Here is a 26514-nt window from a genome sequence, read left to right as displayed (position 1 = left end):
ATTATAACAGCACTCGCTCCCAACGGTCTGTTAGAGGCCAAAATACGGGGGTAATGGGGGGAGGTGGAGGGTGGGGGGGGTGTGGTGAGGGGGTGGGGGTGCTAAGAGTGTGCTGTGAGGCTTGGAGGCTGTCTGTGGGTGGTACCGATTTGCGGTGTGAGCACGAAGTATAAAATGCGCCACCCCGAGTGAGCAGCGAAGAGATTCGAGACCCCCCCCCCCCTCAAAGCGTCCGCGACAGATTCCCTCCCCCGGCTTCGGGCTCGCTCCCATCACGCCCCAGCCCCGAGCAGGCGAGACTCGGCCTGGAATTCCATTCTCGATGCGACAACTCATCAAGGTAACGAACCGGTTGCACATCCAGCTTGGCTCGCTCGTCTCTCTCTCTGTGTGTGTGTGTGCCACGTACTCTCTCGCAGACGTGTGCGGTGTGGTTGTGTGCGTGTGGTCTTCCTTCCTCGATGGCTTTGTCCATGATGTTACTCGAAAATGCGTTCGTATCTGGGCATTGTTTGTCTAAGGGCAATGTTAGTCTATGTGTAATGTTAGTCTATGGGTAAAGTTAGTCTATGGGTAAAGTTAGTCTATGGGCAATGCTAGTCTATGGGTAAAGTTAGTCTATGGGCAATGTTAGTCTATGGGTAAAGTTAGTCTATGGGTAAATTTAGTCTATGGGCAATGCTAGTCTATGGGTAAAGTTAGTCTATGGGCAATGTTAGTCTATGGGTAAAGTTAGTCTATGGGTAAAGTTAGTCTATGGGCAATGTTAGTCTATGGGTAAAGTTAGTCGATGGGTAAAGTTAGTCTATGACCAATGTTAGTCTATGGTTAATGTTAGTCTACGGTTAATGTTAGTCTATGGGTAAAGTTAGTCTATGGGCAATGTGAGTCTATGGGTAATTGTTAGTCTGTGGGTAAAGTTAGTCTATGACCAATGTTAGTCTATGGGTAAAGTTATTATTTGGGCAATGTTAGTCTATGGGTCATGTGAGTCTATTGGTAATGCGAGTCTATGGGCAATGTGAGTCTGTGGGTAAATTTAGTCTATGAGTAATGTGAGTGTATTAGTAATGTGAGCCTATTAGTAATGTGAGTCTATGGGTAATGTTAGTCTATGGGCAATGTGAGGCTATGGGCAATGTTAGTCTATGGGCAATGTTAGTCTATGGGCAATGTTAGTCTATGGGCAATGTTATTCTATGGGCAATGTTAGTCTATGGGCAATGTGAGGCTATGGGCAATGTTAGTCTATGGGCAATGTGAGGCTATGGGCAATGTTAGTCTATGGGCAATGTGAGGCTATGGGCAATGTGAGGCTATGGGCAATGTTAGTCTATGGGCAATGTGAGGCTATGGGCAATGTTTGTCCATGGGCAATGTTAGTCTATGGGCAATGTGAGGCTATGGGCAATGTTTGTCTATGGGCAATGTTAGTCTATGGGCAATGTTAGTCTATGGGCAATGTTAGTCTATGGGCAATGTTAGTCTATGGGCAATGTGAGGCTATGGGCAATGTTAGTCTATGGGCAATGTTAGTCTATGGGCAATGTTAGTCTATGGGCAATGCTAGTCTATGGGCAATGTTAGTCTATGGGCAATGTTAGTCTATGGGCAATGTTAGTCTATGTGCAATGTTAGTCTATGGGCAATGTGAGGCTATGGGCAATGTTAGTCTATGGGCAATGTGAGGCTGTGGCAGGGTTTACCAATCTCCAGTTGTCGCGGGACCACCACCACCACCACCACGCTGCGTCTTTCCGCGGTTACCAATGTACTCCACCTCCACCTTCAAGTGCAAACTAACTCGTCTCACGGTGCACGCGCCCGATTAATGCTAAACACGTGCCACGTGACGCGCTCAGCAATTAACGATGCGTGGGTCAATCGAGCCGATTCGAATTAAGATTGAGATCTCGGTGTGTGAGCGCGTGTGCGCGTATGGGCACGTGTTCTACGCGTGACACGTGTACACGCGTTCCACGCGACTCACACAGCGTTGTTACCTAGAATTCTCCCAGTCATAATCACATTTGGCTTCTCATTAAAATGGTTGAACACTCAGGAGCAGGCTTTCGCGGCCAATATTATCCACAGTATAGTTGTTTTTTTGTGTGTGTTAGATCACGTTAATATAAATACTCTTTAGTTCTTTCGGTAAAGTCACCTACATGATCAAAGAGTATGGATTCCTACATTCACCAAAGCTTCAAATCAAGATTGTTAATATAAATGTTGGACATGAAATGATAAGCCGTAATAAAGGCCGTGTTTTTTTGTTAGATCGCGTAAATTTAAATGCGTTGTTTAACCCGCCACCACCCGACACAGCCAATTAGTAAGGTTTGTCAAGGAAACAAAATTAATTAGCACGTTTGGTTTACGTGAAAAAACCTTACTAATGTGCTGTATCGGGTGGTGGTGGGTTTAAATCGACATTTAAATGTACGCGATCTAACAACAAAAAAACCTTTATTGTGGATTAATTATCATTTCATGTCCAACAATGCTGCAGCCTTGCCCTTCTCTATAAATATTCCCATGAATGTGTCTTGTTGTGTACCCTGCTGCGATCCGTAACTCGCGTGTTAACTCATCTTGTGCCTGTCCGTCAAATGTATAACGTCCTTCCTTAAAAAGCCGCCGGTTCTGTTGCGTCTAATTTCCTCTGCAGGGTCTTTGTGTTATTGTTCAGCTTTCACATCCGTACACAACAGACCAAAATGGAACACTTCAGTATTCTAATGTTGTGAATACAAATTTTCAATATATAACCCATTTTATGAAATATTTATATGATATATATATATATACATGAATAACAAAGCTCACATTCGTCAATAACACTGTGGCCTTAAAAATAATCGAATGTATAATACTTGACGTTTAAGGCAATGTCCATTCTTCATAGCACACCATAAGAAGGATCATACCCCCGAAACGTCGCGTATTATGTTGGGCCCTTTTAATACCACAGTGTTTTTGACGAATGTGTTTCTTTTTGCGTGCTATTTGTGCTTCTGTACCACTATCTTCTTGGTTCTTTCGGTAAAGTCACGTAGAAGGGAAATAATAAAATAATAAAAATAAACATAATAAAATAATTCTCACGACGTTTCGGCCACAACGCAAGCAGCCGTCCTCAGGTGAAGAACAAGTCTGTCGGAAAGACAGCGTCTGAATGCACACCACCAGGTTTGGCAGCGTATATTTAAGCTGGGTTGGAGGGGGAAGAGCGCCTTGACAAAATAATTTACATATCAAGAGGATATATACCACTAGTCAACGCAGCAGTATATTCTCCCCGTGGTCGCGTGGATTTTTCTCCGAGTCCTCCGGATTTTCCCCCCTCCACATTTAGAGTCGTCATCACGCGTTTAGAGTGTTGTGGCTGTTCTACATTTCCACGCGATGATCATTAATAAGCCACTTAATTGCGCTATAATTTGTGAGAGTCAGGTCGCTTCTGAAAAAGGGACATTGCCCGAAACGTCAAGTATTATACATTTGATTCCTTTGAAGGCCACGGTGTTTTTGACGTATGTGAATTTTTTTTTTATCCACGTTATAAAGCAACTCAGTGGGCCTTACCTGGTAAAATAATAAAAAAGCAGTTTGGTGATTTAGTATACATACATACATTTTTTTCGCTAAAGTCACGTAGGTAAAAAATAATATAAAACTAAATTAAATCACGACGTTTCGGAGTCAACACAAGCTTCCGTCTTCAGGTGGAACCGTCACAGCAAAATTACTGTATCAAGAAACGTCGTGATTTAATGTATTTCTATTGTCTCTTTTACCTACGTGACTTTACCGAAAAAACCAAAGAGTATGGACCCTTGCAGTCACGAAAACTTCAAATCTAGAATTTAGTACACGTTGCATATACAATGCACACCGTTGTATTTGCAACAAGTGCACTTGCATGTGCGGTGTGTAAACGTCGCCACTCAGGAGACAAAGGCGGCCGGGCGTGGTGTTGGCCACCCCAACTCCTCGTGTGCCGTGCCAGTTCGCATAGGGGCTTAGTAACAACACTTGCCACCCCCCCCCCCAAGGCTACAAGGGGGAGTTTGCTGTCTTTGTGTGTGGAAGCGGTAGTGCAGCGGTTAGCGCGCTGCGTTACGATGCGAGTTCGATTCTTGCTCACGGCCCAACATCAGCGACGATTGCCCATAACAAGATCGGCTCATACGAGTATCTGGTGCGGTGTGTAAACATCGCCAATGGAGGGACAAAGGCGGCCGGGCGTGGTGCTGGTCACCAACCAATCCACCCCCACGTGTACTTTGCCGGACTTCATATTTGCTATTAGATAGTAGTACTTACACCAACAGTTCGTTAGGGCTATACCTGCGATGGTTGTCTTGGTGCTGTTTCAACACTAGTATGTATGCGTACGCCGTGTGTGTGTGTTCAATATTGATATATTTTAAACATTTGGGCAGCAGTTTTTGGACAACCATCGAACAAAGCCGGTCACTGCATCGCGCGCTTTTCCAGACGCGCCTTCTGCGGCCGTCTGGAACGCTCTTCCTTCCGATATTAGGAAGCTACTGGAGCTATGCGCTTTTAAATCATCTAGATTTACAAACTAATTTCTTTCAAACTGCTTTTTGAGTTTAGTTTGTTGTCATTCTGCCGCACCTCCGATAAGCTCGGTTGGCTACGTACGGTGCGAAAGAAGTTCAACATACACACGTAGACTCACACCGTAACCCATAGACTCACACATAGACCCATAGACTCACACAGAGACCCATAACTCACCCAGAGACCCATTAGACTCACACAGAGACCCATAGACCCACACAGAGACCCATAGACTCACACAGAGACCCATAGACTCGCACAGAGACCCATAGACTCACCCAGAGACACATAGACTCACACAGAGACCCATAGACTCACACATAGACCCATAGACTCACACATAGACCCATAAACTCACACAGAGACCCATTAGACTCACACAGAGACCCATAGACTCACACAGAGACCCATAGACTCACACAGAGACCCATAGACCCACACAGAGACCCATAGACTCACACAGAGACCCATATACTCGCACAGAGACCCATAGACTCACCCAGAGACACATAGACTCACACAGAGACCCATAGACTCACACATAGACCCATAGACTCACACAGAGACGCATAGACTCACACAGCAACCCATAGACTCACACAGAGACCCATAGACTCACACAGAGACCCATAGACTCACACAGAGACCCATATACTCACACAGAGACCCATAGACTCACACAGAGACCCATAGACTCACACAGAGACCCATAGACTCACACAGAGACTCATAGACTCACACAGAGACCCATAGACTCACACAGAGACCCATAGACTCACACAGAGACCCATAGACTCACACAGAGACCCATAGACTCACACAGAGACCCATAGACTCACACAGAGACCCACAGTTTGCTGTCTTTCCCCCGCACCTCCGATTAGCTCGGTTGGCTACGTACGGTGCAAAGGAAGCTCACCCTACACACACACGTACACGTGTGTGTGTGTAAATACCTGTACACACACACACACGTACACGTGTGTATGTAAATACCTGTGCACACACACACACACGTACACGTGTGTGTATGTAAATACCTGTGCACACACACACACACGTACACGTGTGTGTGTGTAAATACCTGTACACACACACACACACGTACGTGTGTATGTAAATACCTGTGCACACACACACACACACACATACACGTGTGTATGTAAATACCTGTGCACACACACACACGTACACGTGTGTGTGTAAATACCTGTACACACACACACACGTACACGTGTGTGTGTAAATACCTGTACACACACACACACACACGTACACGTGTGTGTGTAAATACCTGTACACACACACGTACACGTGTGTATGTAAATACCTGTACACACACACACACGTACACGTGTGTGTGTAAATACCTGTACACACACACGTACACGTGTGTATGTAAATACCTGTACACACACACACACGTACACGTGTGTATGTAAATACCTGTACACACACACACACGTACACGTGTGTATGTAAATACCTGTACACACACACACACGTACACATGTAAATACCTGTACACACACACACACGTACACATGTAAATACCTGTACACACACACACACATACACGTGTGTATGTAAATACCTGTACACACACACACACACACGTACACATGTAAATACCTGTACACACACACACACGTACACGTGTGTATGTAAATACCTGTACACACACACACACGTGCACGTGTGTATGTAAATACCTGTACACACACGCACACACACGTACACGTGTGTATGTAAATACCTGTATACACACACACACACACGTACACGTGTACATTTATATACCTGTGCACGCACGCGAGGCTAAACGCCCCGGGGTGCCCCTCGCGAAGGAGAGGGAGATGCAGAGGGGGACGTCCGAATTGTCAGACGCGGGCCAAAGGGGTGGCCGACGGACGGGTGGCTACAGATTGTTGTTGGTTGTTGTTGTTGTTGGTTGTTGGTTGGTGGTGGGGCGGTGCCGACGCCGCACCGGCTGGGTTCGCGTGCGATGATGCTGTGGGGGGGGGTTGGACCCCGCGGCGCGTGTAGAAGGTCCTCGCTGTACGACTCTTATCGGCATTTGTGTGCGTGTGTGTGTAGGGGTATCAAGGTGTGTATGTAGTTGTGTGTGTAGGTGTGTGTGTAGGTGTGTGTGTGTAGGTGTGTAGGTGTGTGTGTAGGTGTGTGTGTGTAGGTGTGTAATGGTGTGTGTGTGTAGGTGTGTAGGTGTGTAGGTGTAGGTGTGTGTGTAGGTGTGTGTGTGTGTAGGTGTGTAATGGTGTGTGTGTAGGTGTGTAGGTGTGTGTGTAGGTGTGTCATGGTGTGTGTGTGTGTAATGGTGTGTGTGTGTAGGTGTGTAATGGTGTGTGTAGGTGCATCATGGTGTGTGTGTGTAGGTGTGTAGGTGTGTGTGTGTGTGTAGGTGTGTCATGGTGTGTGTGTAGGTGAGTAGGTGTGTGTGTAGGTGTGTCATGGTGTGTGTGTAGGTGTGTAATGGTGTGTGTGTCTAGGTGTGTAATGGTGTGTGTGTGTAGGTGTGTAATGGTGTGTGTAAGTACGTGTATAATGGTGTACGTGCATGTGTATGTATGTACGTACATATGTAATAGTGTACGTGTGTATGTACGTTTGTAATGGTGTACGTGTGTATGTGTGTACCCGTGTAATCGTGTCCACATGTATCAGATTCTTTATTTCGGAATCTTTATTTAGACTCGAGCAATCCGATGATCTGGGGAGATCTTTTTCACAGATTTACACGAGCGCATATACATAGTTTAATATGTGTGCATATTCATACGTGTATATAGACATATACATACATCCATAGACACGTGTCCCATATAAACTCGAATTACTGGTCCTATATAACTTTCCTAAATATTACACGTAAGTTTTCACGACAAATATTAATAATATAGTTCATAATTCGATTATTTTTAATTAGAGCGTGTCGGTAGGTATACCGACAAATAAGTATTTTTTTTGTAATAACATTTCCTACACGATATGACCCAACAGAAAGCAATTTCTCTGCATAGACAGTACTGCACAACATTCCACAGACATTTAAGCACGTGGTTTGAAGTTTCACGCCTTGTCCGTGTCTGCACGGATGTACGTTGAACTTCTTTCGCACCGTACGTATACAACCGTGCTAATCGGAGATGTGGGGGAAGGACAACAAGCTAAACAGACGTAAAAAACAAGTATAACCCGTAAAAACTAAGTTTTTCACTATAAATCCTTTATATGCGTGGCGGCTAGAGTCCTCTCGTCCTCTGGCTTGAGATGGCTGCCACCTATGGGTCAGATGATTGCATGGCAGCATTAAGCAATTGGTAATTAAATATAATATTTTTGTCCTAAAAAGTGTAAAATTTTGGAAAAAAAATTTCACGAACATTCATTGTCACGCACAACGAGTCTGTGTGCAAAATGTCAGCTCGATTGGATCACGGGAAGTGGGTTAAAAAACGACCGAAAGATTTGCACGGTCGTAAGCAAGCAAGCAAGCACGCAAGCACGCAAGCAAGCAAGTGAACTTAATATAAAGGATTTAAAAATGTTCAACTCACGTTGTCGAGGCGCTTACACGTGGATGTAAAACAAGGCCGTAGCCATGGAGTCAACATTGGGGGGGACCAAATCTTCCAGGGGGTCTGGGGGTATCGCCCCAGAAAAAAAAATCATAATTTGAAAACGATTTTCCTGCTTAAAATATAAAAAAAAAATTAACTAACACGTGGGATGGACTTTTTATTATTTTTTTACAATAATGTCGAATAGTGTATTGTATTACATTGCTATGTTTTTTTTTTCTTTTTTACCTTTTCTTGTTTCATTGTATGCAATGGCAGAGATTAGGGATTAATTAATTACAACCATAACCACAATCATATAAACAGAAATCAATTGTATAGCAATATATTGGGGAGAGGGACATTTTGAGCATATTTGAATATTGGGTGGGATGTGTGTGTCCCCCCAAATATATATTATAATTACGGCCTTGATGTAAAACCATTACTACCCCAATTAGTCCTTGGGCCAGACCAGATATCGTTACCACCCAAGGTAGCAAAACTTCAACGGTGCCATTTTATTTGTTACACCAACACAAGTAAAATAATACACGATAACCTCTACAATTTTTCTCGCACCTATCGCAATCACGCCTATTTGCCCGGACGTTACGAATAAAACATTCCAACACCTCTGCTGTTAATTAAGACAATAAATAATTTACTAAATTGACGTTCGTCCCCAAGGCATGTATTTCATACACATGCTTGCATTAATTCACGCGTGTTCTCCAATTTCAGTGACTTAGTGAAGTCTGGAATAGATTGGCGCTCTCTGTTTTCCTTCTGTTTCTTCTAGCAGCTTGTTTGCTCATGATCACTTAGTGGCAGGCGAGGCAAGTACTAGTGGTTCTGTATTATTTCTGTTCAGTAAAGATATCTAAAGTGCTAACTTTACCGTCAATGTATTGTGAATGTACCTGTTAAGATTATTAGCTGAGGCCAGGAACTACAAGCAAAAATTATGTTTTTTTGTTCAGTTTGTCAATTTGTATATTTTTGTTATATTTTGCTTCTATACATTGTAAACTTTCATAAAAACTAACGATTTATATTTTATAAAAAATCTGGAAGTGCTGTCTGCAGGCTAACCCTGTGGTGCCAAGCCCTTACTGAGTATGGATGGACAGACGATGATGGAAAGCTGGCCATTTACTGAATGTGCACCAGATGTGGTCTTGAAACTGCTGGCATGCAAGTGTGTGCGTTCATGCACAATGCCAAGCTGCACGCGCCTGTCAAATGGACTGACATCCACAGACACGTGCAGCTTACAGACCTGCAGCAACCAAAATCTGCAGGATGATCCAGAACCTGACTTTGAACTCGGGGAATCAGATGACGAGATAGACGAGCAGTTTGATGAGTGACACAGCGTGGTGATTCTGATGGTATTACTGTGGTGGTAGTAGTATACATTGATGCACAGTGTGGTGATTCTGGACTTGCTTACCCTTGTTAACACCATCTAAGTGCACACAGAGCTTGATAACAATAATGTAACCTTCTTCACATATACTCATCACTAACGATATATATGGGATTACATGTATCATTGACAAAGTATATGCGAATGTCAATGTTTATAATATTTAAGTAGCTCCTTACCTCTCTATGGTATTCCTTATTATCCTGTGTTTTCACTGTGTATTTAGACCAATCAAGACCAGTTTGTGACCTAACTGGCTTTGGTCGAGGTTGTCTTTCAGTAATAATGCCCATTTCATCGTTCCGGACGCCTGTCACAGGGTATGGGTATAAAAGTCATGGTAACTACAACTAAGCTGCCACTCTGCAAAGGTTATCATATCAGAATATGTCCCACACACATGGAGGGTTACAAAAATAATTACTCGGCTTTTCAACCTCAGGTGGTACCAATAAGTTATTTTTTTTGGTCTGGGCCCATGGACCCAACACAACCACGCTGTGTTCCGGTGGAACAAGAGGACTACCCCACTCAGCTACCCCAACACAACCACGTGGTGCTCTGGTGGAACGAGAGGACTGCTCCACTCAGCTGCCCCAATACAACCACGTGGTGCTCTGGTGGAGCGAGTGGTCTAATCCACTCAGCTACCTCAACACAACCACGTGGTGCTCTGGTGGAACGAGAGGACTACTCCACTCAGCTACCCCAACACAACCACGTTGTGCTCTGGTGGAGCGAGTGGTCTAATCCACTCAGCTACCTCAACACAACCACGTGGTGCTCTGGTGGAACGAGAGGACTACTCCACTCAGCTACCCCAACACAACCACGTTGTGCTCTGGTGGAGCGAGTGGTCTAATCCACTCAGCTACCTCAACACAACCACGTGGTGCTCTGGTGGAACGAGAGGACTACTCCACTCAGCTGCCCCAATACAACCACGTGGTGCTCTGGTGGAGCGAGTGGTCTAATCCACTCAGCTACCCCAATACAACCACGCTGTGTTCTGGTAGAACGAGAGGACTGCCCCACTCAGCTGCCCCAACACAACCACGTGGTGCTCTGGTGGAGCGAGTGGTCTAATCCACTCAGCTACCCCAATACAACCACGCTGTGTTCTGGTAGAACGAGAGGACTGCCCCACTCAGCTGCCCCAACACAACCACGTGGTGCTCTGGTGGAGCGAGTGGTCTAATCCACTCAGCTGCCCCAATACAACCACGCTGTGTTCCGGTGGAACGAGGGGACTGCCCCACTCAGCCACTACCCTCCAAATGCTGCCCTGGACTGGCTGGCAACATTAACGCGCTCGATTGCGCAGCCTCTGGCTTCCTTTCGCTCGATCGTCACGCGAAAGAGGAAGAATGAACACGGAGTTTTAAAATAAATAAATAACTAAATAAATATCTCGATTGCGGTAACCTCAGACTCGTCGATTTCTCGACGCTGAACCCAACCGACGTTAAACAAAACGAATCGTCTAGGTCACAAAACGGATCTTTGACCGGTGAAGCAATTTTTTATTGCACGCTTTTATTTAACTCACTCTGTCCGTTGTCGGACCCTTAAAAAAATCTTGTAACTCAATTTTAACACACTTCCCATTGTGCTATCGACTGCAAACTTGGTATACTTATGTCATACTGATGACAATACTATATTCTATCATTAAAATAAAAATTATATATTTTTAAACAATCTTTTTTACATGTTATGTTTCGCCTTGGGTCTAATTGTCCACGCTCAACTCACGTTGGCTGTAAATGGCCACGGTCCCTGACGATATGGCAAGCCTCGGGGCCACTGCCTGGAGTCGTGGAGTTCTACCATTACTAGTACATTTCATAAAAGCGTGTTTAAATTAGTTTTTTTTATATTACTTATTTTTTGTGTGTTTGTTGCCACAGTTCTGTGTGGTCTGCCGCGACGTGCAACGCTTCCGAATGTCATTAATGCGCAACGCCACGCACACACACGTGTTGGTTGTCGGGGGTTTTGGTGTGTGCGTGTGTGTGGCGATACTCGCTTTGGCACTTACACACACGCCGCACCTCCGATTAGCACGGTTGCCTACGTACGGTGCGAAAGAACTCCAACATGCGTACACACAGATACATACTTTGGTCACAACGCGCACAATTAAACAGATACCGTGAACTCATTCGCCGATAGCAAGGCGGCCTTAAAGGAAACATATATAGAAACTTCACACAGTAATACATAACAGGCGACGTTTCGGGCAATGCCCCTTCTTCAACACCAGCACACACAGGTAGACTCAATGGAATGTATCGGTGTCTTGATGTTACGGGCATTTGCATACGCCCGTAATAATGCTATCCGTGTCAAAGTGTGGTGACCTTTAGACACATTGGTTATCGTCTGTGGCCAGCGCGCAAAGTGAACGAAACGGAAGCGAAATGCATCATATCGTAAACATTCCAGGGTGGAACTCAGCAGGCTATGAGCAATGCAACTATTTAAACTATTTTTATTTTTCCAGGCACGGCCCACTGAGCTATATACAGTGAGGGAAAAAAGTATTTGATCCCCTGCTGATTTTGTACGTTTTCCCACTGACAAATAAATGATCAATCTATAATTTTTAATGGTAGGTTTATTTGAACAGTGAAAGACAGAATAACAACAACAACAATCCAGAAAAACGCATGTCAAAAATGTTATAGATTGATTTGCATTTTAATGAGGGAAATACGTATTTGACCCCCTCTCAATCAGAAAGATTTGTGGCTCCCAGGTGTCTTTTATACAGGTAACGAGCTGAGATTAGGAGCACACTCTTAAAGGGAGTGCTCCTAATCTCAGCTTGTTACCTGTATAAAAGACACCTGTTCACAGAAGCAATCAATCAATCAGATTCCAAACTCTCCACCATGGTGGCCTTCAGTGCGGCCCCCCCCCTCCGACAAGACACAAAGAGTGACACCCCCCCCCCATCATCAACATCGTGCTGCTGCCAAACCCCCAACAGTGGTTTCAAATGTGTGGCGGCCCTCACGCTGATAACGTCTTATCGTGGGCGAAAGTGTCACCCACCCGTGACTGCAGGGATTCATCTTCTTGGTTCTTTCGGTAAAGTCACGTAGAAGCGAAATAATAAAATAAAAAAATAAAAACATAATAAAATAATGATAAAATAATTATAAAAATAAAACATAATAAAATAATGAGAATTATTTAATGTTTTATTTTATTATTTTATTATTTCCCTTCTACGTGACTTTACCGAAATAACCAAGAGTCACGTAGAAGGGAAATAATAAAATAAAACATAATAAAATAATGAGAATTATTTTATTATGTTTTATTTGTATTATTTTATTATTTCCCTTCTACGTGACTTTACCGAAAGAACCAAGAAGATGTCACCCACCCCTCTGAAAATGAGTGAAGAACACTTCTCCAGACGCACATTTCATAAATATGGAAAGAAGGGGACAAAACCGGAGGACCCAGAGAAAAATCGACGCAACCACGAGGAGAGATTGAGAAACTCGCAAACTCCAAATATTCAGCAGTCACGCAACCAAAGATACGTAACCCCTGATAGTCCTAATAGACTGTTGGGGCAAGTGCTGTTAGCGAGCTCGGATAAAACTAAACTGTAAACGAAAACGATGTCAGGCACACTGAGCTGTACAGCTCTTTATCAGAAGCGACCTGGTCACAGATGATAGCACGGCGAAGTGGCTTATCATGCGGAAATTTTTAGCCACCAGATACTCTAAAACGCGTGATGTTGATTTTGAAATGTGGAACTAAAATCGAAGGACCCACAGACAAATTCACACGACCACCGTGATGATGATGATGAGAGAGAGAGACATGCAAACTCCAAATATACAGCAGGCGTTGTCAGGATCGGAATCGAACCCACGACCTCCTGTATATCAGGCGAGGTAGTTAACATTTCCTAGCCACCGTGATGATCATGAGGGAGAGAGACACACAAACTAAAAATATACAGCAGGCGTCGTCAGGCTCGGAATCGAACCCACGACCTCCTGTATACCAGGCGAGGTAGTTAACATCTCCTAACCACCGTGATGATGATGATGAGAGAGAGAGACACGCAAACTCCAAATATACAGCAGGCGTCGTCAGGCTCGGAATCGAACCCACGACTTCCTGTATACCAGGCGAGGTAGTTAACATCTCCTAGCCACCGTGATGATGATGATGATGATGAGAGAGAGAGAGACACGCAAACTACAAATATACAGCAGGCGTCGTCCGGATCGGAATCGAACCCACGCACTCTTGCGTACCCAGCGAGCGAGATAACGTCTCCTAGCCACCGCGGCACCCAATAGTTGAGGGACACACGGGCGGAGAGGGGGCGGAGGAACGGATGGGGAGGTGGAGGGTGGGGGGTGCCGTCACCCCCCCCGACTTTAAGAGGCTGGCGAGCAAAGCAGTCGACGTTTCAGACTTTAACCTCTTCGCGTGATCGGAGAGCCGGCTGACTTTCAATCGTGACGGTTTAAGGTAAGTCCGCATTGTTCAACGCCAGGGACGGGTTTTGCCCCGTTTGACGATGACATCTTTGCGACGGTGACGATGTCGATGGGCTTCGGCACTGCTTATAGCGCGGTTGGCTTACAGTACGGCGCGAAAGAAGTTCAGCGTGCACATACATACATACATACTGCAGATGACTCGTGTTTACTCGTTTTGCCCGGCTCGTACAGCCGGGCAAAAGTTGCCCTTCTCATTCGAGGCGGAGATTCAAAACGCGCGCCCTGCCCCTAAAACTCGTGTCCTCCCTAAGAAGAAATATGTATCCGTTCGTTCGTGTGTAAATATATAAAATGTATAGTGGGGAGCGGTGGTGGAACGGTTAGCGCTACGCCGCGCTACGAAGCCGGCGTCCCGAGTTCGATTCCCGCTCACGGCCAACACCAGCGACGATTATCTGAGCAGGTTCTGGGCCTCCCCTAGGTCGACTTAGCCTCAAATGCGTACACGGGGCGGTGTGCAAACATCGCCGCTTGGGAGACAAAGGCGGCCGGGCGTGGTGATGGCCACCCACCCTCTCGTGTGCCGTGCCGGTCTTCGTAGGTACGACTCGCAAACAGCACTTGCCCCCTAAGTCTGTTACAGCCTATACGGGGGACCTTTCCCTTTGTGTGCGTGTCTTTGGCGACTCTGTTGGGCAATGAACGAAGCCTGCTGTATATTCCTCGCCACTTTGTGACAAGGAAGAGTTGCCCCCGCCAAAGAAATGTGGAATTTCCACCACTGCCTCAGGGCGACACATCGGAGTTGAGCGCTCCTACCTGATTAATATTCACTTGAACAGGAAATCACTTGTTGAGGCTTTTATATATGTGCGTATAGTATATACACACACACACGTTGTATACTATTTCTTTATATAATAGGCGACGTTTCTGGCAATAGACCTTCTGATGTGAAGGACGATTTGTGTTGCGTATTTCCGACTGAGTGTCGCCTCGTGTCCCACTTCTATCGTGCGTCTACCATCATCATCACCGTCACCTCCATCATCACCGCCATCATCATCACCGCCATCATCAACACCATCATCAGCATCATCACCATCACCTCCATCATCACCGCCATCATCAACACCATCATCGTCAGCATCATCACTATTACCTCCATCATCACCTCCATCATCGTCAGCATCATCACCATTGCCTCCATCATCACCGCCATCATCAACACCATCATCGTCAGCATCATCACTATTACCTCCATCATCACCTCCATCATCGTCAGCATCATCACCATTACCTCCATCATCACCGCCATCATCATCACCGCCATCATCAACACCATCATCGTCAGCATCATCACCATCACCTCCATCATCACCGCCATCATCAACACCATCATCGTCAGCATCATCACTATTACCTCCATCATCACCTCCATCATCGTCAGCATCATCACCATCACCTCCATCATCACCGCCATCATCAACACCATCATCGTCAGCATCATCACCATTACCTCCATCATCACCTCCATCATCGTCAGCATCATCACTATTGCCTCCATCATCACCGCCATCATCAACACCATCATCGTCAGCATCATCACCATTACCTCCATCATCACCGCCATCATCAACACCATCATCGTCAGCATCATCACTATCACCTCTATCATCACCGCCATCATCAGCATCATCACCGTCACCTCCATCATCACTAACACCATCGTCATCGCCGCCATCATCACCGCCATAATTATCATCACCGCCATCATCACCATCATAGCACCGTTGGCTATGTACGGTGCGAAAGAAGTTCAACGTACACTATCACCACCGCCATCATCACCACCACCATCTCCATCCTAACCCCTCGCCTCGGGGCGGCCCCTGCCAATGCCAAGACGCCGACAACGACGACCGTCCCGTGTCGACTTCGTGCAGCCAGTCGGAGTGGAGCGCCGTTAGCGAGCGGCGCTTCATGAAGGCCAGGGCACGGCACACGGGGGAGGGAGCGGGGGGGGGGGGCTGTGTCCAGCACCACGCCACCGGCCGCCTTTGTCTCCCTAAGCGGCGACGTCTGCACATCGTACCAGGAACTCATTTTGAGGCCGAGTTGACCTAAACTCACGGATACGCTTCCATGCCAGGAGACAGAGAGAGAGAGAGAGAGCGTTTGATTAAGCACTTGCAGGGGCTGAACCTTTATCGATGATTGGTGTCGTCTCACTCCACCGTATAGGACCCCGGCTTTAACGACCGTGCACTCGCGCTGTAGAGCAGCGGTTCTTGACCTGTACTGCGGCCTGCACCACCCCCTTTGATTCTCACTCGTAAACAAAAAGTGTGCAATGTTAATAAATACGTAGGGGGTTGATGAAACAATGCAATAGTAGTAGGTTTTTACCCTTTAAACTGGTACAAAACTGACAACTTTATAGAAGGCGTACCAGTTTAAAGGGTAAAAACCTACTACTTGTATAAAGGTGTCAGTTTTGTACCAGTTTAAAGGGTAAACACCTACTACTATATTTTGCCACTGGTAAAGGAGGTCTCATAGTGAAACAATGTAAGTTGTACTTACGTGTCCGTGCCTAATTTGTGTTTTCGATGATTCACCTTCAAAAAAAAAATCTCGCCACGTGGCACGAATCACTGCCCCACACACATGGGGCAACGTTTCGCGTGGCCCCTTCTTCGGAGAGCTCGTCCGGCAAGGGTTGTAGTCGTGGAGCGCCGACAGAGGCCGAGTCCCCATCATCCCGAAAGCGAGCAAAGTGGAAGTGTAGGTTAGGGGGTTTTTTTTTTTCCTCGTTAAATACTTTGGGTGCGGGGACTCGTGCTCGCAGTGCTGACTTTTGCATCCGCACCTCGAAGGGTCGTGTCGGGACACATTGATGCAACAACGTAAGGGTCACGCAAGTGTGTGACGAGATGTTAACTACCTCGCATGGTATACAGGAGGTCGTGGGTTAGATCACGACCCTCATCGTTGTATATTTGTAGTTTGCCTGTCTCTCTCTCATCATCATCACGGTGGCTAGGAGATGTTAACTACCTCGCCTGGTATACAGGAGGTCGTGGGTTCGATCACGACCCTGACGCCTGCTGTATATTTGGAGCTTGCGGTGTCTCTCTCTGGCGTATGTGCCACGTTTGTTTGCAACGATGATGAAACTGTACTTATTGCCGATGACTTCGAATGAAAGTGGCTGCGGAGCAATTGCTGCCGCAGCAATAAAACTGTTTTAAAAGTCTCTCTATCTCTCTCTGTGTCTCTCTCTCTTTCTCTCCCCGTGGTCGCGTGGATTCTTCTCCGCGTCAACAACCTCACCGTGCGTTGGGATGTCGCCGCTAGCTCGGTGGCGGCGTCAACAACAAACCAACTTTTTTTATTTAAATTTTTTGCCGCCGTCGTTGTCGCAGATGGGACGCAACTCGCTCCTCCTGCTCTGGCTGCTGTCTCTGGTCGCTCACCTGTCCGGCGCGACCCCCGTCCGCTTGCCGAGGGGGGTCACGGGACCGCGGTCCGCCGTGGAACCCTGCGGCATCGAGGAGGAGGAGGAGGCGGCGGCTCGACTCGCCACGCACGAGTCGTTGGTCCGGGCCGGCCCCGGGTCGTCGGCGTCGTCGGCGCCGGTCTCCTTCAATCCGACGGGCCTCGTGCTGATGTGGCGGCTTGGCGAGCGGGCGGAGGAGGAGAGAAGCAGGAGCAGCAGCAGCAGCAGGAGCAGCAGCAGAGGCAGTCGAGCGAGCGGAGTGCGACGCGTGCAAAGGTGCAGGCGGGCGGGGGCACCCACGTGGGTTCGGATGTAACGGGATGGGTCCACGCGTTAATGCCCTGGGACCAGAGGTCGCAACCGGGTACCCGAGGTCGCAACCGGGTACCCGATACCCGTACCCTACCCGATACCAGGCTACCTGTACCCGGCCGGGTACGGGTAGCCGTTTGCGACCCTGGTGCGGCCGGGTACGGGTACGGGTAGGCCGTGAGTCACTGGTGAGTAACCGTTTGTCACTCATTTCGGGTAGGGAACGGGTACGGGTAGGGAATCAAAACCAGTTTGCGACCTCTGCCTGGGACCCCCCTCTCACCCCCCCCCCCCCTCTCTTTCGTTAGTATCAAGATACATTGTCTGTGGGACCTTTTTTCTTGCCGGTATCGAAATTATAAAATGAGAATTGACCTGGCAATAAATAGGTGTCTGTTTGTTGATTTATTGAGAGGGACTCGGAATTGTAAGCATCGTGAGTTTACTCTCCAACACACCGGTGTGCTGTACTAGTAACGAATTGGCATGTTTTGTTCCCGTGACAAACCTTACCAATTGGCCGTGTCGGGTGGTGGCGGGTTTAACGACGCATTCATATTCACATGATCTAACCCAAAAAAAACTATCATTCGTGCCCAAGACGTCCTGTACACCAGCCGAGGGATTTAACATTCGCAAGATCACTCCCTCTCCCCCTCCCCGCCACCACCCCTCCACTTTTTTTCCCATCGTCTCCATTATTATTTGTTCACGCATTAACTCCCCACCCCCTTCTCAATCTACTCCGCAGACGTCGCTCGGTGACCGAGAAGCAGCTGATGAACGACAAGGCGCACAACCTGTACGCGCGTCAACGTCAGCTGTGGCTCAAGAGCGTCATGGGCCACCTGAACACGGCACGACGGGGCCTTCCCGCGGGCGCGGCGTTCCACGACTGGATGGGCGGTGCGCTCCGTCTGGACGAGGTGGCCCCGTCAGGTGACCTCGCCGCCTCGTCGTCCTCGTCGTCGTCCTGGGAGGACGCGTTCGGGTCCGAGGAGTCACCGGACTTTCGCGGAGAGCACGGCGCCTAAGAGCGAGGATCTCCCCCCCTCCTCCTCCTCCCTTCCGGGAAAGCGCCACCGCTTTTCCCGCTGCCTGCCCCCGCCTGCCGCAGTTCTGCCGCTCTCACCTCTTCCGCGCCAGCTTGGTCACGCCAGTCGTGGTCGTCGTCGCGGGCTAAGAAGCGATAGCGACAACCTCGTGGTCATCGTCGTCGTCGTCGTCATCAATCAGGCATCGTCATTATTTAATCGTCTTCATCAGAGTCGTGTCGTGGGCCTCCTCGTAATAATCGGAGAAGTGCGTTTTATTATTATTATTTATATAAACAGCGTATATGTGTGTGCGCGTGTAAACTCGGAAATACCAAAAGCCGCGATGCCAAATTAAATATTCCTTCTTCGTTGCCACTTGATTTCGTTCGTACGAAGCTGTCGTCCTCCAGTGGAGATTCTGTCTTTCGGCATTCCCCATCAAAAAAAAAATAATTCGCCGCGTCTCGAGAGGTCTCAGTGGTGTTGGACCTTTGCCGGAACGTCAGATGTCACTCGAAGGCCCTCTCAGTAACTCTTACGATAGTTCACCTCCCAGCATTAAGCCGAGAGGTTAAACGATTGCTTTTTTTTGGTTTTCTATCGCTAAATAAAGAGTTCGGTGGAATGTTGGAAATTTTAAGCTGATAAGATAGGCAATGCTCATAATTTATTATTATAATGATTTTGATTCCGCTTGTATCTCCGCGGAAGCCTACTTTTTCAAGGGATTCCTGCCTTTAGTCAGGAAGTAATGCCGCTGCTAACTGTGTGATCCCATACTCTTAAGTTTTTCGGTAAAGTCACGTAGATACAAAATAAAAATGAATATAATTGAAATAATAATAAATCACGACGTTTCGGAGGCAACACAAGTCTCCGTCATCAGGTGGGACCGTCACAGCTAGATTTACTGTATCAAGTGAGGCAAAATTCCAAGAGACAAGCTCTTAAATGCAAGTTTAAAGGGGGAGGGACTTATCTGAATGTGGAAGCCAATGAGTGGAACGTGTTGGGGGGGGCGGGGCTAAAAGAGAACAGTTGGCGCATTTTAAATTTCGATTTAAAGCTTTCATGACTGCAGGGATTCATCTTCTTGGTTCTTTCGGTAAAGTCACGTAGAAAGGAAGTAAGACAGACGCTGTCTCCCCGACAGACCTGGTCTTCACCTGAGGACGGCTGCTTGCGTTGTGGCCGAAACGTCGTGAGAATTATTTGATTATGTTTTATTTTTATTATTTTATTACTTCTCTTCTACGTGACTTTACCGAAAGAACCAAGAAGATTGGCGCATCTTGTTGCTGTTTTACCCGATGTTGGTTGACAATCCAAATACTGTGTCATCCCAATATGGCACTTTGTAAGAATAAGTCCTCAGCATTGGGATCATTAGGCCAAATCAGCACGGTGCAACCATTGCAACTTATGCACGGGAGAAACCCAACATCCCGGAGGTAACCCACTGTGCAACAGGTGTAGAACATACAAACTCCACGCAGGAAGGTGCCCGCAGTGGGAATTGAACCCAGGCCCTTCTTGCTGTGAGGCACGAGCAGTTGCCACTGCCGGATCGCGAAAATGTCACACCGGGACATCTGACATTCACGGTCCACTTTTCGATTATTCCACCGTCTGACTTTAGGATTATTTCCCGTCCTCTCTGAGCCTCGGGTGTTGCCGATGACTCTGGGTTTAGCGACGCTTTTCAGCTGTAGGAAGCCAGCACTCGGTACGCACAGAAAGCTCAGGTTTGAGCGAAATGTCGCCGCACGTTGATGTGAAACACCCACTCGAGGCAAGGCTGAAGCCATCACCGGTGTGAGGAGGAGGAGGAGGATGAGGAGCTGTATCGGTCAGAATTTGATCGAGACGCTGGCACGTATAAATAATACTCTTAGGTTGTTTCGGTGAAGTCACGTAGGTAAAAAAAAAAACGAATCCTTGCAGTCACGAAAGCTTCACATCTAGAACGTATAAATAATAATGATCATTTTCTATTTTACCCTCCGGGTGGCAGATGGTGAGTGGCAAAACATTTTGGCATACAAATTAGCACCACGTGGCCCAGCCCGAAAACAAATGTGCATCAAGTCATCGTCAATTGGTTCGAAAGTGGCTCCGTGCGAAGTTGAGCAGCGAAAGAGTTGAGGCCCTTCAGATGCAAGCGGCAGCGCCAGTTGCATTGTCGTTTGTTCCGTTTAGCCGAAGGAATCTCAATTCCACCCCCCCCCCACTCTCCCCCCAAAAAATTCTCCCTAAAATGCCCCCATCCTCCTGCGATAATTCCCGGGCATTTCCTCTCGACGATTTTGTTTTTGTTTGACGCACTTTATACGAAAACCAAAACTGGTGCATTTATACGGAAAGCAGTTCTCGCGAGGCTGTGAACCGTCTGCCTTGTGATTGCAACGTTTTTAACCTCGTGGGCCAAATCGTTGTGCTTCTTTTTTTCTCTCTTCTCACATTTGCCCATTTCTGCTCTGGAACAAAACAACAACAAAAACCCCGAAACTAAACAGAAAGAGGGCGAACGTATTTGCAGAACGCTTTGCACGCCCCTATCTATTGCTCACAAGGCTCTTCTCGTGAGCGCAATGCATGCTGGGATGGCGCGGGTCGACCCACCTCTTGCGAGCCAACGGACGATGTTTGTCATCAGTCCTTTAGAGTTCCGTGTTACGTTTGCTGCTCGATATCGAGACCATGTAGTTTGTGGCGAGATGTTAACTACCTCGCCTGTTATACGGGCGGTCGCGGGTTTCAATGCCGACCGTGGCGCCTGTATATTTGGAGTTTGCGTGTTCTCCCCGTGGTCATGTGGATTTTTTTCCGGGTCCTCCGGGTTTTCCCAACGCATTTAAACCATAAACCATATTTATTTTAAATGCAACATCACCTCCACTCCAAGGGGGGATAGGGTGGTATCAAAACATTTCACGATGAAATAAAAATCAAGCACAATGAAAATCATGTTTAAGTAAAAGCCACGTGTAACAAGTCTTGCAATCCCTTCCAAACGCGCCGAGGCTCTCGTTGAGTGTGCCGGATCACCGCCGGCGAGGCATTCCAGATCTTTGGGGCCATGCTTAAGAAGCCTCCTCTGCCCCCTTACCCCAGCGTCGAGCAGAAGAGCCGAGGCTGGGAGAGTCTTTGTGGTGGCGGGGTCCTGCTCTGAGGAGCGACGTCTGTCAACAAGGTTTATGGTCTTCTTGGTTCTTCCGGTAAAGTCACGTAGAAGGGAAATAATAAAATAATAAAAATAAAACATAATAAAATAATTCTCACGACGTTTCGGCTACAACGCAAGCAGCCGTCCTCAGGTGAAGAACAGGTCTTCTACGTGACTTTACCGAAAGAACCAAGAAGATGAATCCCTGCAGTCACGAAAGCTTTAAATCGAAATTTAAGGCTTATTGTTTTTGGCTGCGATACATTTCCACGCGTTTAAGCCACCGCTTCGAGCTGTCATTTGTCGATAGCCAGGGAGCTTCTGAAAAAGAGCCACGTAGCTCAGTGCGCCTTACTTGGTAAAATGCAAAAAACATTGTTTAGAAGTTAAGTTGAGTTTAAAGTCAAATTTTTTGTATTGTTTTTATAGTTTTGTTTGTGCCAATCATCTCAATGCCTCCCCCCCCGCCTCCCGCGCCCCCATCGTCCCAGCATCTCTGACCACGAGTCGACATGTTCATGAATTTCACGGCAAAGGCAACGTTATGTGCAATTACGTTTTGACGTGACGGTATTTATAGATCAGCATTCTCAACTCGGCCGTATATAATTGCGGACGAAGTCCCCGCCGCTTGCTGTTGATGTGTACAATGGTCAACGGCTTTGATTGTCTGTATTTATGACGTGAACGTGTGTCTCGTTTCGACGACTGGTATGCACGTGTGCGTGTGTTATGTATGTCGAACTCCTTACCCGCCGTGCGTGACCAAACGGCTCTCATCGTCGACACGCGCTCAGCGTGTGCGCTCCCCAAACGAGTCGTCGGTATTGTATTTTATATTTTAAAAGCATTATATTTAACAAACCAAAAAACCTATGCGGGGAGCCAACCATTCATTCCGTGGCTGTTTCATAAACATTACTCTTTGGTCCTTTCGGTAACGTCACGTAGGTATAAAATACTTACGTGAATTCACCGAAAGAATCACGAAAGTTTCAAATCAAGATTCATAAACATTGTGAAGCGGTGTCTTCTGTTGCATTTGCAGCTTCAACACATGGGACACAGAATAATGTCCAACAACAGCTGGTCCAACGTTGCATGGTTTATATTATAACGATGTTCTTATTGTATCGATACTATAACATCGATATTAAAGCATTGTTCGTAAAGGCGCGCGATCCGATCAAACGCAAATAAGGGGGTTTTCTTTGTAAAACTGAAAGCGAGTTTCACAACGCGGGCGATTTAAACAAAAACAGAACTTTGGTGAATGGATTGCTTCGGCTGCCGCTGCGTTTGTTACAGAAGCCTCCAGATGGCTGGCAGGTCCCGCTAAAGAAGCCACGGTGTTAAGACGTTAACTACCTCGTCTGGTATACAGGAGGTCGTGGGTTCGATCCCGACCCTGAGGCCCGCTGCTGCTGCTGTACATTTGGAGTTTGCGTGTCTCTCTCTCCCCGAGTCGTCCGGGTTTTCCATCCACATTAAGAAACGTGCCGTTGGAGTATTCGTTTGCTATAAATTTCCACACGATGATGATAAAGTCACTTCGTTGGGCTATCATTTGTGGCCAGGTCGCTTCTGAAAAAAAAGCGACAAAGCTGAGTGGGCCCTTTCCCGGTAAAATCCTTTTTTTTATTTTAAATCTAGCTTAAAGAGTTTTAAGTTCAAAGCGGTCTGAGGCTGCCTTATTCTGGAGACGATCGCTCTTGTGAAATATTGAGAAATATTAATCTGAGAAGATGCGTCCGGGCGATAGCGCCGAAGTTGCTTCCTTTCAGTTTTTTCTGAACAAATCCTCTTATCTGCGTGCTCGTTGTATCGCGACAGAAGATCACCCCAGCCCGCAGCTTTCTCTGCACACTCAACCCAAGCGGGCAAAAAGCCGATGACATTCGGCCAAAAGTTGTGTCATCGTGACTGGATGTGCTTCTCAAAAAGAAAAAGAAACCCGGGGCAACTTGAACTCCGTTGCGATAAAGTATATAAAGAAATAAAACGCCACACTGGTGTTCACGCCGAATCAACAAAAGAGCATGAATCCTTGCAGTCACGAAAACTTCAAATCTAGAACTTAGACGCGCCAATTCAGAATTAAAATGTTTACCTTCTTATTTCCCCCCACTCTCAACGAAGCTATGCAACTCTGGTCTCAAACAAATATGTAACAGCACTTGCCCCAAACGGCCTGTTAATGCCACACGGGGTGGTGGTGGTGATGGGGGGTAGGGAAACGTTGTCTTTGTGTTGTGTGTGTGTGTCAACAGAGTTGTCATTTTTGTTTACGAACGGCCCACTGATTCAAAGCAACATACTTGAATGTTTTCAAATGTATAATATTATTTTTTATTTGGGGGGGGGGGGGGAGGGAGGGATGGATATCGGCGACGTAAATGGATCTGACCAAATGTGTGTGTTGTTGGGAACCCCTCCACCACCCAACGACGCAGCCAATTATCGTCGTGTCGATGCAACTCGAAGCGTCGTCAACAACACCGCGGCCTGACAAAATGAAATGAATGTAATTAGCCGACGGTTCGGGCAATCGCCCCTCCAATGGTCGGTTTTGTTTTTTAAATGTAAGTTTATTTTGATTTGCGCACACGGCCGATGATCTCGTTCAGCCGTTTGCTCGGCTATTTTACGCGGGGGTTTCGTGGGTACCGCGCGAGCACAGCCAAAACAACAACCACAACAACGATACTTGTTTTTTAATCCTTTTATCTGTCAACAAAACTGACACCTTTTTTTTACAAGGAGTCATGTTTGCATAGACCACAATACCTGCAGTCATAATGCAAACAAAAAACACAATTCTTTCGGTTGTGGCCGAAACGTCGTGAGAATTATTTTATTATGTTTTATTTTTATTATTTTATTATTTCCATTCTACGTGACTTTACCGAAAGAACCAAGAAGGTGAATAATATTGGTCGCGAAAGCCTGCCTACGTGTTCAACTGACCGGACGTTAACCCGTCTCTCCGCTCACCCTTCGCGAACATCGCTCCCCGCACACGATGTAAAGTGGTCGATAGATTCCATAGCGACTTCGAGTATGTGCCGTCACGTCCGTGTAGAACAGGCGGCATGAATCTCTTTAGTGTGCGCAAGATGCAATATGAATACACATTACCTTGCGCGCGTGTAAGCAGCCCTCTGTAAGTGTCATGCACTCTTGCATCAATGTTCTCAAAACTATTTATTTATTGACAAATAAAAGTGGTTATTGCAATGCGTAAACGTGTACTATTCCTCATTTTTCTTCTTATTCTCATTATATATACATATGTACAAACAAAATGACTCGACATAGCTCTAAAGAATTGTCTACGAGTCGTGATATGAAATCGACTGCTGAAAGTAGAGTCACAAAACCAAAGACACGTAACCCCGGATAGCCCTAACAGACTGTTGGGGCAAGTGCTGTTAGACTAAACTTTAAACGAAACGATGTAAGGCACACTGAGCTGTACAGCTCTTTATCAGGAGCGACCTGGCCACAGATGATTGCACGGCGAAGTGGCTTATCACGTGGAAATGTATAGCCGCCACATACTCAAAAACGCGTGATGTTGATTTTTAAATGTGGAGAGAAAACCCGAAGGCCGCAGAGACAAATTCACACGACCACCGTGATGATGATGATGATGAGAGAGACACGGAAACTCCAAATACAAAGCAGGCGTCAGGGTCGTGATCGAACCCACGACCTCCTGTATACCAGGCGAGGTAGTTAACATCTCCTAGCCACCGTGATGATGATGATGAGAGAGACACGGAAACTCCAAATACAAAGCAGGCGTCAGGGTCGTGATCGAACCCACGACCTCCTGTATACCAGGCGAGGTAGTTAACATCTCCTAGCCACCGTGATGATGATGATGATGAGAGAGACACGGAAACTCCAAATACAAAGCAGGCGTCAGGGTCGTGATCGAACCCACGACCTCCTGTATACCAGGCGAGGTAGTTAACATCTCCTAGCCACCGTGATGATGATGATGAGAGAGACACGGAAACTCCAAATACAAAGCAGGCGTCAGGGTCGTGATCGAACCCACGACCTCCTGTATACCAGGCGAGGTAGTTAACATCTCCTAGCCACCGTGATGATGATAAGAGAGAGAGAGACACGCAAACTACAAACATACAACCGTGATGGTCGTGATCGAACCCACGACTTCCTGTATACCAGGCGAGGTAGTTAACATATCCTAGCCACCGTGATGATGATGAGAGAGAGACACACAAACTCCAAATATACAGCAGGCGTCAGGGTCGGGATCGAACCCACGACCTCCTGTACACCAGGCGAGGTAGTTAACATCTACGAAGGCACCACGCCCGGCTGCCTTTCTTTCCACATCGCACAACGGTACTCATTTGAGGCTGAGTCGACCTAGGA

The 26514-nt window shown here is 46.8% G+C and overlaps 1 protein-coding gene across 2 annotated transcripts; it reads left to right on the top strand.

The window, feature by feature from the left end:
* The first annotated feature begins 144 nt into the window (after positions 1–144).
* LOC144728054 (uncharacterized) lies at positions 145–25349 on the top strand. 2 transcript variants are annotated; one of them, XM_078607281.1, is made up of 3 exons: positions 145–340; positions 17516–17865; positions 18653–25349. In XM_078607281.1, the coding sequence occupies exons 1-3, from the start codon at positions 323–325 to the stop codon at positions 18933–18935; spliced, it is 651 nt and encodes a 216-aa protein (XP_078463407.1). In that variant the 5' UTR covers positions 145–322; the 3' UTR covers positions 18936–25349. The 2 variants fall into 2 exon arrangements, with proteins under 2 accessions (XP_078463407.1, XP_078463408.1); XM_078607282.1 differs by lacking the exon at positions 145–340 and adding an exon at positions 14011–14115.
* The last annotated feature ends 1165 nt before the right edge of the window (positions 25350–26514 follow it).

Source organism: Lampetra planeri, chromosome 27 (genome assembly GCF_965212315.1).
Source record: "Lampetra planeri chromosome 27, kcLamPlan1.2.h2, whole genome shotgun sequence".
NCBI lineage: Eukaryota > Metazoa > Chordata > Hyperoartia > Petromyzontiformes > Petromyzontidae > Lampetra > Lampetra planeri.
Note: the sequence above shows the minus strand (reverse complement) of the source record. Positions and strands in the feature narration are given on the sequence as shown.